A 12620-nucleotide genomic window follows, 5' to 3' on the forward strand; every position below is an offset into this window, starting at 1 on the left:
TTCATAAAATGAAGAACATTATGGAGAACCCTGAGCTTCCTCTTCATGAGACTGTCCTACAACAACAGAGTGTCTTCAGTCAGAGGCTTCTTCAGATCTGCTGTAAGATGGAGCGCTACATGAGATCCTTCCTGCCCACAGCCATCAGCGTCTACAACGGCTCTTTGAGGAAACCTTCATAATGAGCTACAACAACATATAATTTCCCTTTGGGATTAATAAAGTATTTCCGAATTGAATTGAATTGACATTGTGTTATATCACCTTTCTTTTCCTTACAGAAACGCAAGTTACCCATGCCATGGGCACTAACACGCCATACCGTCAAAAATGCTGGCTTTTAAACCTTGTGCTCATAACAATGCATATAGTCCTTTTCCTCTTTGGCCTGCCGGACAAGATGTCCGTGATGTCCATAAATAATTAGAAATATGGACTCATTAGACCACAGCAGACTTTTCACTTTGCATCAGTCCATTTTAGATGAGCTCAGCCCATTTTCCCGTTATGCCATTCAGCCTTATTTGTTGAAGTCTTGCTCTCTCTCACAGTATGGATCAACTGCAGATATAGAGTATCTAAACAGTAAATACTATTTTATTTTGAAACATCTCACTGATGCTATAATAGCTAACTTTGATAATTTTTCTCTTCCACACAAAACAGTTTTGTTACCTAATAAGGTTTAGGGATGATGCATTTACTGATTGGAAGATTCAACTTTTGAGTTTCTTCCCAGCTGGTTGCTTATCATTGCCAAACCAGGAAGAAACCTTGATGCATGTAGTTAGCATAGTTCAGTCTTTAAAGGTGCAAAGGTGCTCATTAGATCCCTGGTTCATACTAAAAGACTAGACTGAACAGTGGATCATGGTACAAACCAAATCTTATATCTGGTGTAATTATCACCAAGTACAAATATTGTTGAGCGACACATTACTTTTCCTTGGATTTGTAAATGTTTTACAAAGCATTTGTCAGAATAGTTTTCCACTCACAGCACCATGTCAGTTGTGTCAGTAGTTTTACCATAAAAAAGCCAGTGTGAAGCAAACTATTATTGACTTTTTGCTTAGATACAGGCTGGGAGACAGAAGTGTAAAAATATGCTTAGTTAGCAGGAAGAGATAAGGAATGTTACAGCTTCACATGGGTGTTCTAAACACAGAGTTACTAACTGTAGCCTGATCTGTGGATCAGCACAGTTAACATGGTAGCACCAGGAATAAAATATTTTGAAACCCACCAGTTACTGAGTTCTTCTGTTCAGCTGAAAGCTGTATAAAAAGTAGGGGTATATATATATATATATATATATATATATATTATATACATATATATATATATATATATGTATATATATATATATAATATATATATATGTATATATATATATATATGTATATATATATATAATATATATATATGTATATATATATATATGTATATATATATATATATATATATGTATATATATATGTATATATATATATATATATATATGTATATATATATATATATATATATATATATATATATATATATATATATATATATATGTATATATATATGTATATATATATATAGACAACCATTCACAATACAAGATCAGATAAAATATTATTTTAATAAAATAATGTTGTTTTTTTTGTTTTTTTTTGTTTGTTTTGTAGGCTGTTTTTATGTGGGCTGCACGGTGGCGCAGTTGGTAGCACTGTTGCCTTGCAGCAAGAAGGTCCTGGGTTCGATTCCCGGCCTGGGGTCTTTCTGCATGGAGTTTGCATGTTCTCCCCGTGCATGCGTGGGTTCTCACCGGGTACTCTGGCTTCCTCCCACAGTCCAAAGACATGCCTGTTAGGTTAATTGGTCTCTCTAAATTGACCTTAGGTGTATGAGTGTGTGCATGGTTGTTTGTGTGTTGCCCTGTGATGGACTGGCGACCTGTCCAGGGTGTACCCCGCCTCTCGCCCATAGACTGCTGGAGATAGGCACCAGCTCCCCCACGACCCACTATGGAATAAGCGGTAGAAAATGACTGACTGACTAAAATAATGTTTTAAAGAATGATCTGCAGAATAACCTTCTGGATGACTAATTCTCAATGGAGTCTCATGAAGCTGCCTTTATTTATTAAAATAATATTTAAAGAAATATTATTAAGGAAATAGTAAAATATTTATGGAGGTATTTTGAAAAAGAACCAAATCTTTCTGGAGAAATTGGCTTAAGTATGCAAGCACGTGTTCTTAGCTGTTAGCAGTGAACGCTAACAAAAGAAATTGATAGATTAGCACCAGAATCAAACACACACCTTTAAAATACCGTTCATAAAATGGTTAAAATGCATAAGCGCGGACTGCGCGTTATGATCAATGTTCTGTGTTTAATATCACCCTTCAAGTAAATTTTGTTTTAACTTTCGCTCTGTCGGGCCGACCAAAACTGCACAGTTACTGTAACCACGGTGGAGCGGTGCCGTTGTCCTTCCTTCAGACTGGGAAAACCGCTCCACTCGGCTTCATAGAGACGGTGTCTCTGTTGGGAACTCTATAACACAGCTTGATTCTGTAGGCCTCAGAGAGAAAAGTCAAGCCAGGCTTGTTTCTTAACTGTCCCGTTATGAATGAATCTACCGGATACCCAAACAGTGATTCATTTGTACTTATCTTAGTGCATATGATCGATGATTGTATGACACTCTCGGATCCAGTTGAAGAGTTATGTCTGTTTGCCAGCAAAGAGACATTACTGCGCTGTCTCTTCTGCCAGCCTCGCAGCTGAGTCCGGATGGAAGAGATCGGACCATTGGAAAGGTGGGGTTTTATACGGCCAGTGGCATATTAGGAAGTCCGCTGTTACCCCCCCTTCCTCAGTTTCTGGAAGTCAGTTAAATGCAATTTATTTTGAAAGTTCCAGAAAAGTTTGTACCACATCTTTCATGTTGTATCCATGGCTGTGGGTCCCAACAACATACATGGAAATATATATATACCAGGCAGGTTGTGGCAGTGCAATGTGTTTATTTGTTTCACAGCAGAGAAGCTGACTGAGGTGCCGCTAGACTTTTCGTTGTCTGTTATTATTCTGACAGGGTCATAAAATCTTGTCATAATCTGTTTTTACTTGACACCTTATTTTTTTTTATGATGATAATTAAACATTTAAAAGCTTTATTTTCATTTATTTGAATTAATACTAAAAAATAAACAAACTGAACAGAGAATCCACATCAACCAGATGACTACATGTAACTTTCTCCCTTCAGTAACGAAAACATTGACTGTGGTCCCAGCAACTACAAATGGGACAAATCAGTTTCTCATATAGGCTTTTTTACACATGTTGCTGAACATTTTTCCATCCTGTCACGTGCGATCATGCACTATTGTAAATCATTTGTGCTTCAACATGACCCAACAGACCAGTACTAGGGCTTTTCCATCAAAGTGGTTCCAGTGTCTAATCAGGGCTGGTGCTAGAGACAGTTCTTAACTCTGCAGCTCCTGCTACATGACTTCCAGAAGAACCTACTTTTCTCCTTACAGAGGAGCTCTAAGTACCTTTATTTTAACACAGCTAATATAACATATATTGAATCTAAAGGAATTAATGAAAAAAAGACAAACTAATTTTTTTTCCCAATAATCTACTATAATCTGTTATAACTATTCTCATCTAGATATACTTCTATTAATAAACCAGTGGACAATAAGTCAAATATGAATATAGAATAAGTCAAATATGAATATATGGTTGGCAGATATTTACAGGACATACACTGTATAAGAAGACACACAATATTTTTGTTCTTATTGTCTAACTTTAAATGAGACAATTTTGTTTTCTGTTTCAGGTCAGTCAGGTTTACCAACATTATTGTATTTGCTAAATGCCAAAATGCCCATTCCGTCTGATAGAATTGGTGTAACTGGGTCAGGTTTGGAGGACCCCTTGCTAACACACACCGTTTCAGCTCCATGCACTAATTTTCTATGGGACTGACCCCCCAAAAATATGATCCAGTCAATATAAGCTCCAAATAAAATAACATTATTCTGATTTACAAATATATCGTGCATGATTAACTTGTGATTTTCTTTCTTTTTTTCATTTGCCAGCAAAATAGGATCATCACCCTCCCCCGCCCCCCACGAACAAAACTTTCAAAGAAGCAGACATACAGCAAATTTTCACTGTTGGTTCACAACAACCCCTTGCAAAAAGAGCTAAAATCAAAATGAGGTGAATATAAATGTATTGTTAAGCTAGCTGATTATTTGTTTTCTATGCCGATCGCACACACCTGTACAAGCAGACACACTGAATGGTGGTGCATGTAGACTAGCTTCGAAATACAGTGGTGCCCAGGTGCTTTGTTAGACCTTTCACCTGCAGTGTTGCCAAGTCAGCTTATTATAAGCAACTTTGAGCTTGTTTTTTTCTAAATTTGCTTGCAAATCTTGTGAGTCACAGGTTCCTGCATTTTGGGCTTGTTTATGAGCATGAAGTTGCTTATTTGGACATGGCTTTCATTCCAAATGAAACCCCTTGATTATCTCCCAGCTCTCCAAATTAAAGCAAAACATGAGTGGAAGGTAGTTTGTCCTTTCCACCCCAGTGTTTCCTGGTTAATGCGCCCACCCGAGTTGACTCTGCACACCCACTCACCCCCGTACCTCTGGGGCTCCAAATGTTTTCAGAACAGCTCCAAATCTCACGATGCTTAAAAAAGATGCATTAAGCCCCAAAATGACATTAGCTTTAACATTCATTTGTATTTAAAAACAATCAGATCAAACTAACAGGCTAAATGGGAATTTTTCTGATCTGGATAAGTCCAGAACGGCTGCTCAGTCCATGACTGTTGGCCTGCCTCGTCAATTACACAAAAAGTTACACTAGGTGCATCAAACAGGGCTACAATAGGGGAGAAGGCTGATTTCAGAGCAGCCATGGAGCCAACCAGAGAGAGGGAGCCTGGTGGGTGTGTGCGCCCAGGAGCAGGTGGAAGCAGAGCGGCTTAACCCAGACTGAGGTTAGTGTTAAACCCGAGAGCTGGCTCAGAATGGGCTAATTGTAAGCTAATGCTAATCACTGATTCACCCAGCAAGACATGAGGTGGAGGTTCACTAATGAACATCATCAGGGTCATGATGAGAGACTTTCACCTGAGCTTTGATATATTCAATTCAGTTTATTTATATACCGCCAATTCACAACACAAGGCACTTCACACAGTCAGGTACATACAGTCCAATTAATCTTAACCATTGAACAGTGCAGTCAGATTCAGTTTTTCATTCAAATTGGATAAAAGGTTTTTCTATCTAAGGAAATGCAGCAGATTGCATTGAGTCAGAGTCTTGTAGCATTCACTCCTCCTGGATGAGCATGTAGCGACAGTGGACAGTCACTGGTGTTGACTTTTCAGCAATCCCTCATACTGAGCATGCATGTAGTGAGAGGAAAAACTCCCTTTTAACAGGAAGAAACCTCCAGCAGAACCAGGCTCAGTGTGAGCGGCCATCTGCCACAACCAACTGGGGGTTTGAGAGAACAGAGCAGAGACACACAAAGAACACAGAAGTACTGATCCATGAGTCCTTTCTATGGGAAGGAAAAGTAAATGTTTATGGATGTAGCTCCTTTAGTAATTTCATCTAGAAAGAAATAACAGATAATCTCTGAGCATGTTTTCAAGGTGAGAATCTGAAAGAGAGCACAAATAATTAGTTACAGTAAAGGCTTAGTCAATTGTTATGTCTAGGAGAGAGAAAGGGTTAAACACTAAAAGACAGGGCCATGTGGATCATCGGTAGAGGGTGAGCATTAAGTTGTTACCAGCAGAAGCTTGGACAATGCCCCTCTCCAGAAAGGTGTCACAGGTAGACACAGAGTCAGGCAAGGTGTAGCTTCTAGGAAGAGAAAACATAAAGTTAAAAGCTGAAATAACAGCAAATAATGCAAAATTGGAGAGTAGTGTGAGAATGTAGCAAAGAGAGTGAAAGTGGTCATTATGTCCTCCAGCAGCCTAAGCCTATAGCAGCATGACTACAGAGATAGCTCAGGATAACCTATGCCACTCTAACTATAAGCTTTATCAAAAAGGAAAGTTTTATGCCTAGCCTTAAAAGTAGACAGAGTGTCTGCCTCACGGACTAAAACTGGGAGCTGGTTTCACAGGACAGGAGCCTGCTAACTAAAGGATCTGCCTCCCATTCTACTTCTAGAGACTCTAGGAACCACCAGTAAACCTGCAGTCTGAGAACAAAGTGCTCTGTTAGGAATATATGGAACAATCAGATCTCTGATGTATGATGGTGCTAGATCATTAAGGGCTTTATATGTGAGAAGGAGAATTTTAAATTCTATTCTGGATTTAACAGGGAGACAATGAATGGAAGCTAAAATAAAATAGGATCTCTCTTTTTAATTTTCATCAGAACTCTTGCTGCAGTATTTTGAATCAGCTGAAGGCTTTTAACTGCATTTTGTTGACATCCTGATAATAAAGAATTACAATAGTCCAGCCTTGGACTAACAAATGCATGGACTAGTTTTTTAGCGTCACTCCTGGATAGGATATTTCTAATTTTGACAATGTTCCGGAGGTGAACGAAGGAAATCCTAGAAACCTGTTTAATATGGGATTTAAATGACATGTCCTGGTCAAAAATAACACCAAGGTTTTTTACTTTTTTACCGGAGGTCAATTGAATGCCATCCAGGTTAAGTGATCGACTAAGCAGTTTCCTTTTAAGGACTCCGGTCCAAAGATGACAACTTCTGTCTTGTCTGGATTTAGAAGCAGAAAATTTAAAGTCAAGTTTTATGTCTTCAAGACATGCTTGTAGTCTATCTAACTGGTTGGGCTCATCAGGATTTATGGATAAGTAAAGCTGAGTATCATCAGCGTAACGGTGAAAATTTATCCTATGCTGCCTGATAATTTTACCTATTGGAAGCATATATATAGTGAAGAGAATTGGCCCAAGCACTGAACCCTGTGGTACTCCACAATTATCCCTGGAGTTTAAAGATGATGTATCATTTACATGAAAAAACTGCAATCTGTCAGACAAATAAGATTTAAACCAGCCTAGCGCTGTTCCCCTGATCCCTACAGCATATCCCAGCCTTTCTAAGAGAATGTGATCGATTGTATCAAATGCAGCAATGAGATCTAACAGGACAAGTACAGACACAAGTCCATTATCTGAGGCCATTAGAATATAATTAGTGACTTTCAGCATAGCTGTTTCAGTGCTATGATGAGCTCTGAAACCTGACTGAAACTCTTCAAATAGGTCATTGCTGTGTAAATGCTCACACATCTCCAACCACCATCTTCTGTCAGTATGGGTGATGGCTTTCGGACCATGGATGGACAGGCAGAGTGGTAAACTCACTCACATGCGGTAGTAGAGGCAGGCATGAACATGGACGGGTTTGGCAAACAGGTGAGGATATGGAAAGGCTTGGCAAAACACCCTTGGCATGAGAACAGTGATCAGTGACAGACAATACAGTGAATGTTTCCCCAAAGGGTGAATAGAACAGCAGAGTATATATGGACAGGACACAGAAAACTGATTGGCATTAAACAGGTGGACTAGATGAAGCTAACTGCTACACAATCTAACCGAGGTAACACCTCACAGACATAAAATAAGATGTATCATGAACAGAATACAAGAATCATAAGAAACTAAACCTAAGGAAAGAACTAAAGCACCACCTGGAAAACCTGAGCAGAAGCAAGATTCAAAACACAACTTGGAGATCAGAATCTGAGAAAAATGCAAAACAAAAAATTAAACACCATCAAATCATGATATCTTTAATGTATTTTGCTATATTTTTAGGCTAAGTCACACATTTGACCCCAAAACATGTTTCTCCTGTTGGCAGAACCCGTCTTCTTCCTAAACACAATGATGGTCAGGCATCCCTGTGCTGTTTGTACCCTCATATAACTGCTTGTTATTACTACAGACCTTGTTTCAAACACACACTAAAGTCTGTTTGTTGGTTCTGCCAATCAGAGATGTGTGTTACTTTTTTTTTTCCAGCAGTCCAGTAGTTCAATATAAACATGTGTAGCAGGTCTGATCTTGTCTGTGAGTGCTGTCCATTAAACAGTAGTCACTGACAGTTTTCTACCACTGCCAGTATCACTATAGTCCAGTAAGGGAATGGAGATTCAGTCTATTGCATATCAACAGTGCAATGTGACGTTACAGACTTATGATATGCTAACTTTAACTTTCTCTGAATGAAATGGATCTTGGTTTTTTTGGATTTTCAGTATGTGTACCTTTACACACCTAATATGCTATGATGTTTGGCTTTACATCTTTCTGTGTTTGATGAATCATGGATGTCTGGATTCAAAATAAATTCCAAGTCTGGCTGCTTATGTCTTCTTGACAACCTGAAGGCCTTAATGGAGAGGACAACATATTTTAACAAGCTGCAGATAAAAACAACACAATCAGATTAAGAATATGTATGTGATTTATCCTACAGATTTATATAACATAATGACTATTTAATAAATTGAACTATATCACCTATTCACACTGTTTTCATTACTGACTTAATGAATGAGTAATCATCAGTAACTATATCAACTTTGTCCAACTTAGTTTATGTTTTTTTCAGCTAAAAGAGTAAAGCTTTTATCATTGTTTAGGGGTGGGCGCTATGGAAAAAATATCCTATCATGATTTCTTTACAATAAAAACATGATTATTATTTAATAAAATCATTTGGTCAAAATAATATTTCTAAACATGCAGTATTTTAGCAGCTTCACCATTTTCCCAACTTGCATTTGTCATGATCTGTTAGTTTTGAGTGTCTTTCATGTTTCTTCATTGTCCTGTTGTTTATATTGCCTTAGTGTAGCCAATGAAATAAATTCCTTTGTTTACTTATTTCTTAGTGTATTCTTGTGTTCTTGTACATTTTGATTCCTCTGTGTTTCTGGATATATGTTCTGGGCTCTCTGCTCTTGTGTAAATTATTCTTCCTCTCCCCACTGCCTTCATAGCTCTCGGCTGTTCCTCATTCCCACCTGTAGCCATGCTAAGCCACTTTACTACGAAGCCACACTGTTGTAACTTGTGGAGAATCTGATTTGGCATTGTCTTGCTGAAATAAGCAGGGATGTCCCTGGAAAAAAAATGTTGCCTTTTTGGATAGCTGCAGATGTTGCTCCAAAACCTGGATGTACCTTTGAGCAATAATGGTGCCTTCAGAGATGTACAAGTTACCCATGCCATGGGCACTAACACACCCTCATACCATCATAGAGGCTGTCTGTTGAACTTTGCGCTGATAACAATCTGGATAGTCCTTTTCCTCTTTGGCCTGAAGGACATACATGATTCATGATTTCTTAAAACAATTTGAAAGGTGGACTTGTAAGACCACAGCATGCTTTTCCACTTTGCATCTGCCCATCTCAGTTAAGCTTAGGACCGAGCTTTTGCTTTTCTTCGTAGAGTTTTGACTTTCACCTGTAGATGTAGCAACAAACTGTGTTAACTGACAATGGTTTTCTGAAGTGTTCCTGAGCCCATGTGGTGATATCTGTCACAGACTGATCTTTTGATAATATGGACTGTAGATGATAAAGTCACTAAATTCCCTGCAGTTGTACGTTGCACCAGTTGGACTATTTGCTCATGCAGTTGTTCACAAAGTGATACATTTCACCCCATCCTAGTTTGCGAATGACTGAGCCTTTCTGGGATGCTCCTTTTATACCCAGTCATGACACTCACCTGTTTCCAGTTAACCTGTTTACCTGTGGAATGATCCGAACAGGTGTTTTGTGCATTCTTCAAGTTTCCCAGTCTTTTGTTCCCCCTGTCCCAGTTTTTTAGGAACATGTCGAAAGCATGAAATTCAAAATGAATGAATATTTGCAAGAAAACAAAGTTGATCAGTTTGAATATTACATGTATTGTCTTTGTAGTGCTTTTTTTTTTTTTTTTTTACAAATCATTGTTTTCTGTTTATATTTATGTTTTACACAACGTTCCACCTTAATTGGAATTGGGGTTGTACTAAAAATGTTTGGACTATGCTGGGTCTCTGTCAGGAAAACAAAAAGTTTTCATTGGCTCTGTCAATTCTGCAAAGAAAAGTGGTGAAATATTCTGTTAGGATTCTGCCAGAAGTGGTCAAAGTCCAAATTGCTAAGGACCATTTACCTAAATATATGTCTGTGTGTGTGTGTATATGAGAGCCTTGAAGTATAATTTTATGAATGAATTCAAACTTATGCACCCAATTCTAGTTTTTAAATCTATTGAAATTGTATGTTGTCTCATCATTCCACCCTGGAACAATGGTCCAAAGCCTTTCAAGCCCAAAATTAAAATGGCAATACCGAGAGTAAATTTCTGTCAACAAGATGGAACGTCCGGTACAATGACAAATTAAAAACAATGGGATTTACAATGTTTAGTATGAATCAATATGACTGAACAACTTTAACAAGTCACTGACTTCGATGTTTAGCTTTACAGACTCAGTCTGAATCATACATGCAATGGACCCAGCTCAGCAGAGTATGTAACACCTGGTAAATGTATAAATCTCAAAACGTTTTTACAAATATGTAAAACTGAACCTGTCTTGTGATGATTAAAGTCCTTGCCAGGTGTTTGTGGGCTTTTCTACTGACGATATGATTCTGAAACATAGAGAGCACAAATTCAGTAACAGCCACTGTCTCTTTACTCTGCTCTCTTTCTGTGTCCCAAGACAGATTTTGCTGACTTAGTGTTCTCACTTTGGAATGTGTGCATGACTTGTATCCCACATGCACCAACACACACACACAACACACACACACACACACACACACACACACACACACACACACACACACACACACACACACAGCAGGTTGTGGACATTTGGGCTTGTTTTCATCAGAGAGGGGATGATGCATGAGTAGTTTGAGAGAGAACGAACACAAAAAAAGGGAGAGAGATATTTCATAACATGACAGGCGAGCGACCAGATGAACTAATAAGAAGAGGATGAAGGGTGGAAAAAATTGTTCTGTCATGATTATGTGGCAAGTCTGAATATACAGCACATATCCAGATTATAATATTTACTCATCACAATAAGTTTATCAAGAAAACGTAACTCTGTTAGTAGTGGCAGGGTGTGACATTCATAGAGAGGAGAAGGAAGGGTTGAATCAGTGTGTTTGCTCTCTCACAGTAATGTTGATCTGATAATGGGATTAATGCTGAAGGTTTCTCTCTCTTGTCCCTCTCCAGGTTCCCTCAGGACCGAAGGCATAAAGGCATCTGATGTTTTGCCTGTGCTAAAGGAGAAAGTTGCCTTCGTGTCGGGTGAGTGTCTGTCTGTTGATCAAACCTTCCAATAAGGACTGCAAGGAAACCTCAGTATTACACTCATGGATATTCAGACTAAATCTGTGCATATTTTGACATCAGCTCTGAATTATGAATTAACTAATGTAGAAGTCCACAAAACAATATTGTATAACACTAGAAAATTTCGGAAGAAATTTAGACGGGGCCTGCCTCTTGGTGCGTGCTTCTGGTACCGGAGCTAGCTATTTTTATTGAAATTCATTTTCTATGCTATTATCAGCTTAAAATATGACTAGTAACTCTGGAAGACTGAGGCTTTTATTTTGAAATTTTAAGTAGGCTTTATTTTAAAAGGCCAACACTGGGTGAGCTCCAACATAGTGTGAAGCCCAGTCCTGAAAAGATCTATTGTTTAAAATGCAAAGGCTTTTATTTTGTAGACCATGTTTTGTCTTATTTTGAAAGTCCAGCATGGTTGTCCCTTCAGGTCTGGGTTAGTTGCATTGATTAAATAGAACCCGATTGCTATTTAAAATCATTTCTATGCTCTTGTGAGCTCACAAAATCCATAGTTACTATGGAGGGTTGAGGCTTTTATTTTGAAAGTTTCAGTAACCCATATTTCAAGCATAGTCCCATTTCCAACACATATGTGATTATTGATGGTGAAAGAATCAGTAAATAGATGACTAGGCTTATAAAATATAGCATAGATTGATGGTTGCACTCATAGCTTTAAACTAGTAGCTTATTTACTGTTATAATAAATCTACAAACTGACATTTAGAATATTTGATACAAAATAGTTCTTAAACTCTTAAAACTGAAGCATGTATTTTTAGATTATATTATCAGAATGAGGTTATTAGCTGTAGTACATATTGAGTATTGGTCCCTCTGTGTTATAGTAATGTGTGAGGCAGAAGTCTGAATCAGAAACAGAGAATAGAGGAGAGACTGCATGACAGAGAAGGAAATAGAGAGAGAGAGAACATGTCAAAGGCTACATGCCAACAAGAATCCGTCATCAAGATTCCTCCATAGATTACTGCAACACTTTTACTTGCAACTCTCTCTTTCTCCCTCTTTCTTTCACGATTGAGTAGCACTTAGACAAACACTGTGGTTTGTGTTTCTTACGTTAATCTGACCAAACCATCTCAGCACACATCGTTTATCAAATCACTGAGAGTTTGCTTTTGGGCTAGTATTGGAGAAAGCTTGCTAAGTGGCTGATGTAGCCATGAGTAG

The 12620-nt window shown here is 38.1% G+C and overlaps 1 protein-coding gene across 3 annotated transcripts in view; it reads left to right on the plus strand.

Annotated features, from left to right (window-relative positions):
- The window catches only part of kalrna (kalirin RhoGEF kinase a), a 255676-nt gene that overhangs the window by 64351 nt on the left and 178705 nt on the right, over window positions 1–12620 (plus strand). For all 3 annotated transcript variants that reach the window (XM_047369632.1, XM_047369633.1, XM_047369634.1), the window contains exon 2: window positions 11310–11384. In XM_047369632.1, the coding sequence (XP_047225588.1) occupies window positions 11310–11384 (75 nt within the window). The remainder of the gene's footprint in view (window positions 1–11309; window positions 11385–12620) is intronic.

Source organism: Girardinichthys multiradiatus, chromosome 7 (assembly GCF_021462225.1).
Source record: "Girardinichthys multiradiatus isolate DD_20200921_A chromosome 7, DD_fGirMul_XY1, whole genome shotgun sequence".
Lineage (NCBI taxonomy): Eukaryota > Metazoa > Chordata > Actinopteri > Cyprinodontiformes > Goodeidae > Girardinichthys > Girardinichthys multiradiatus.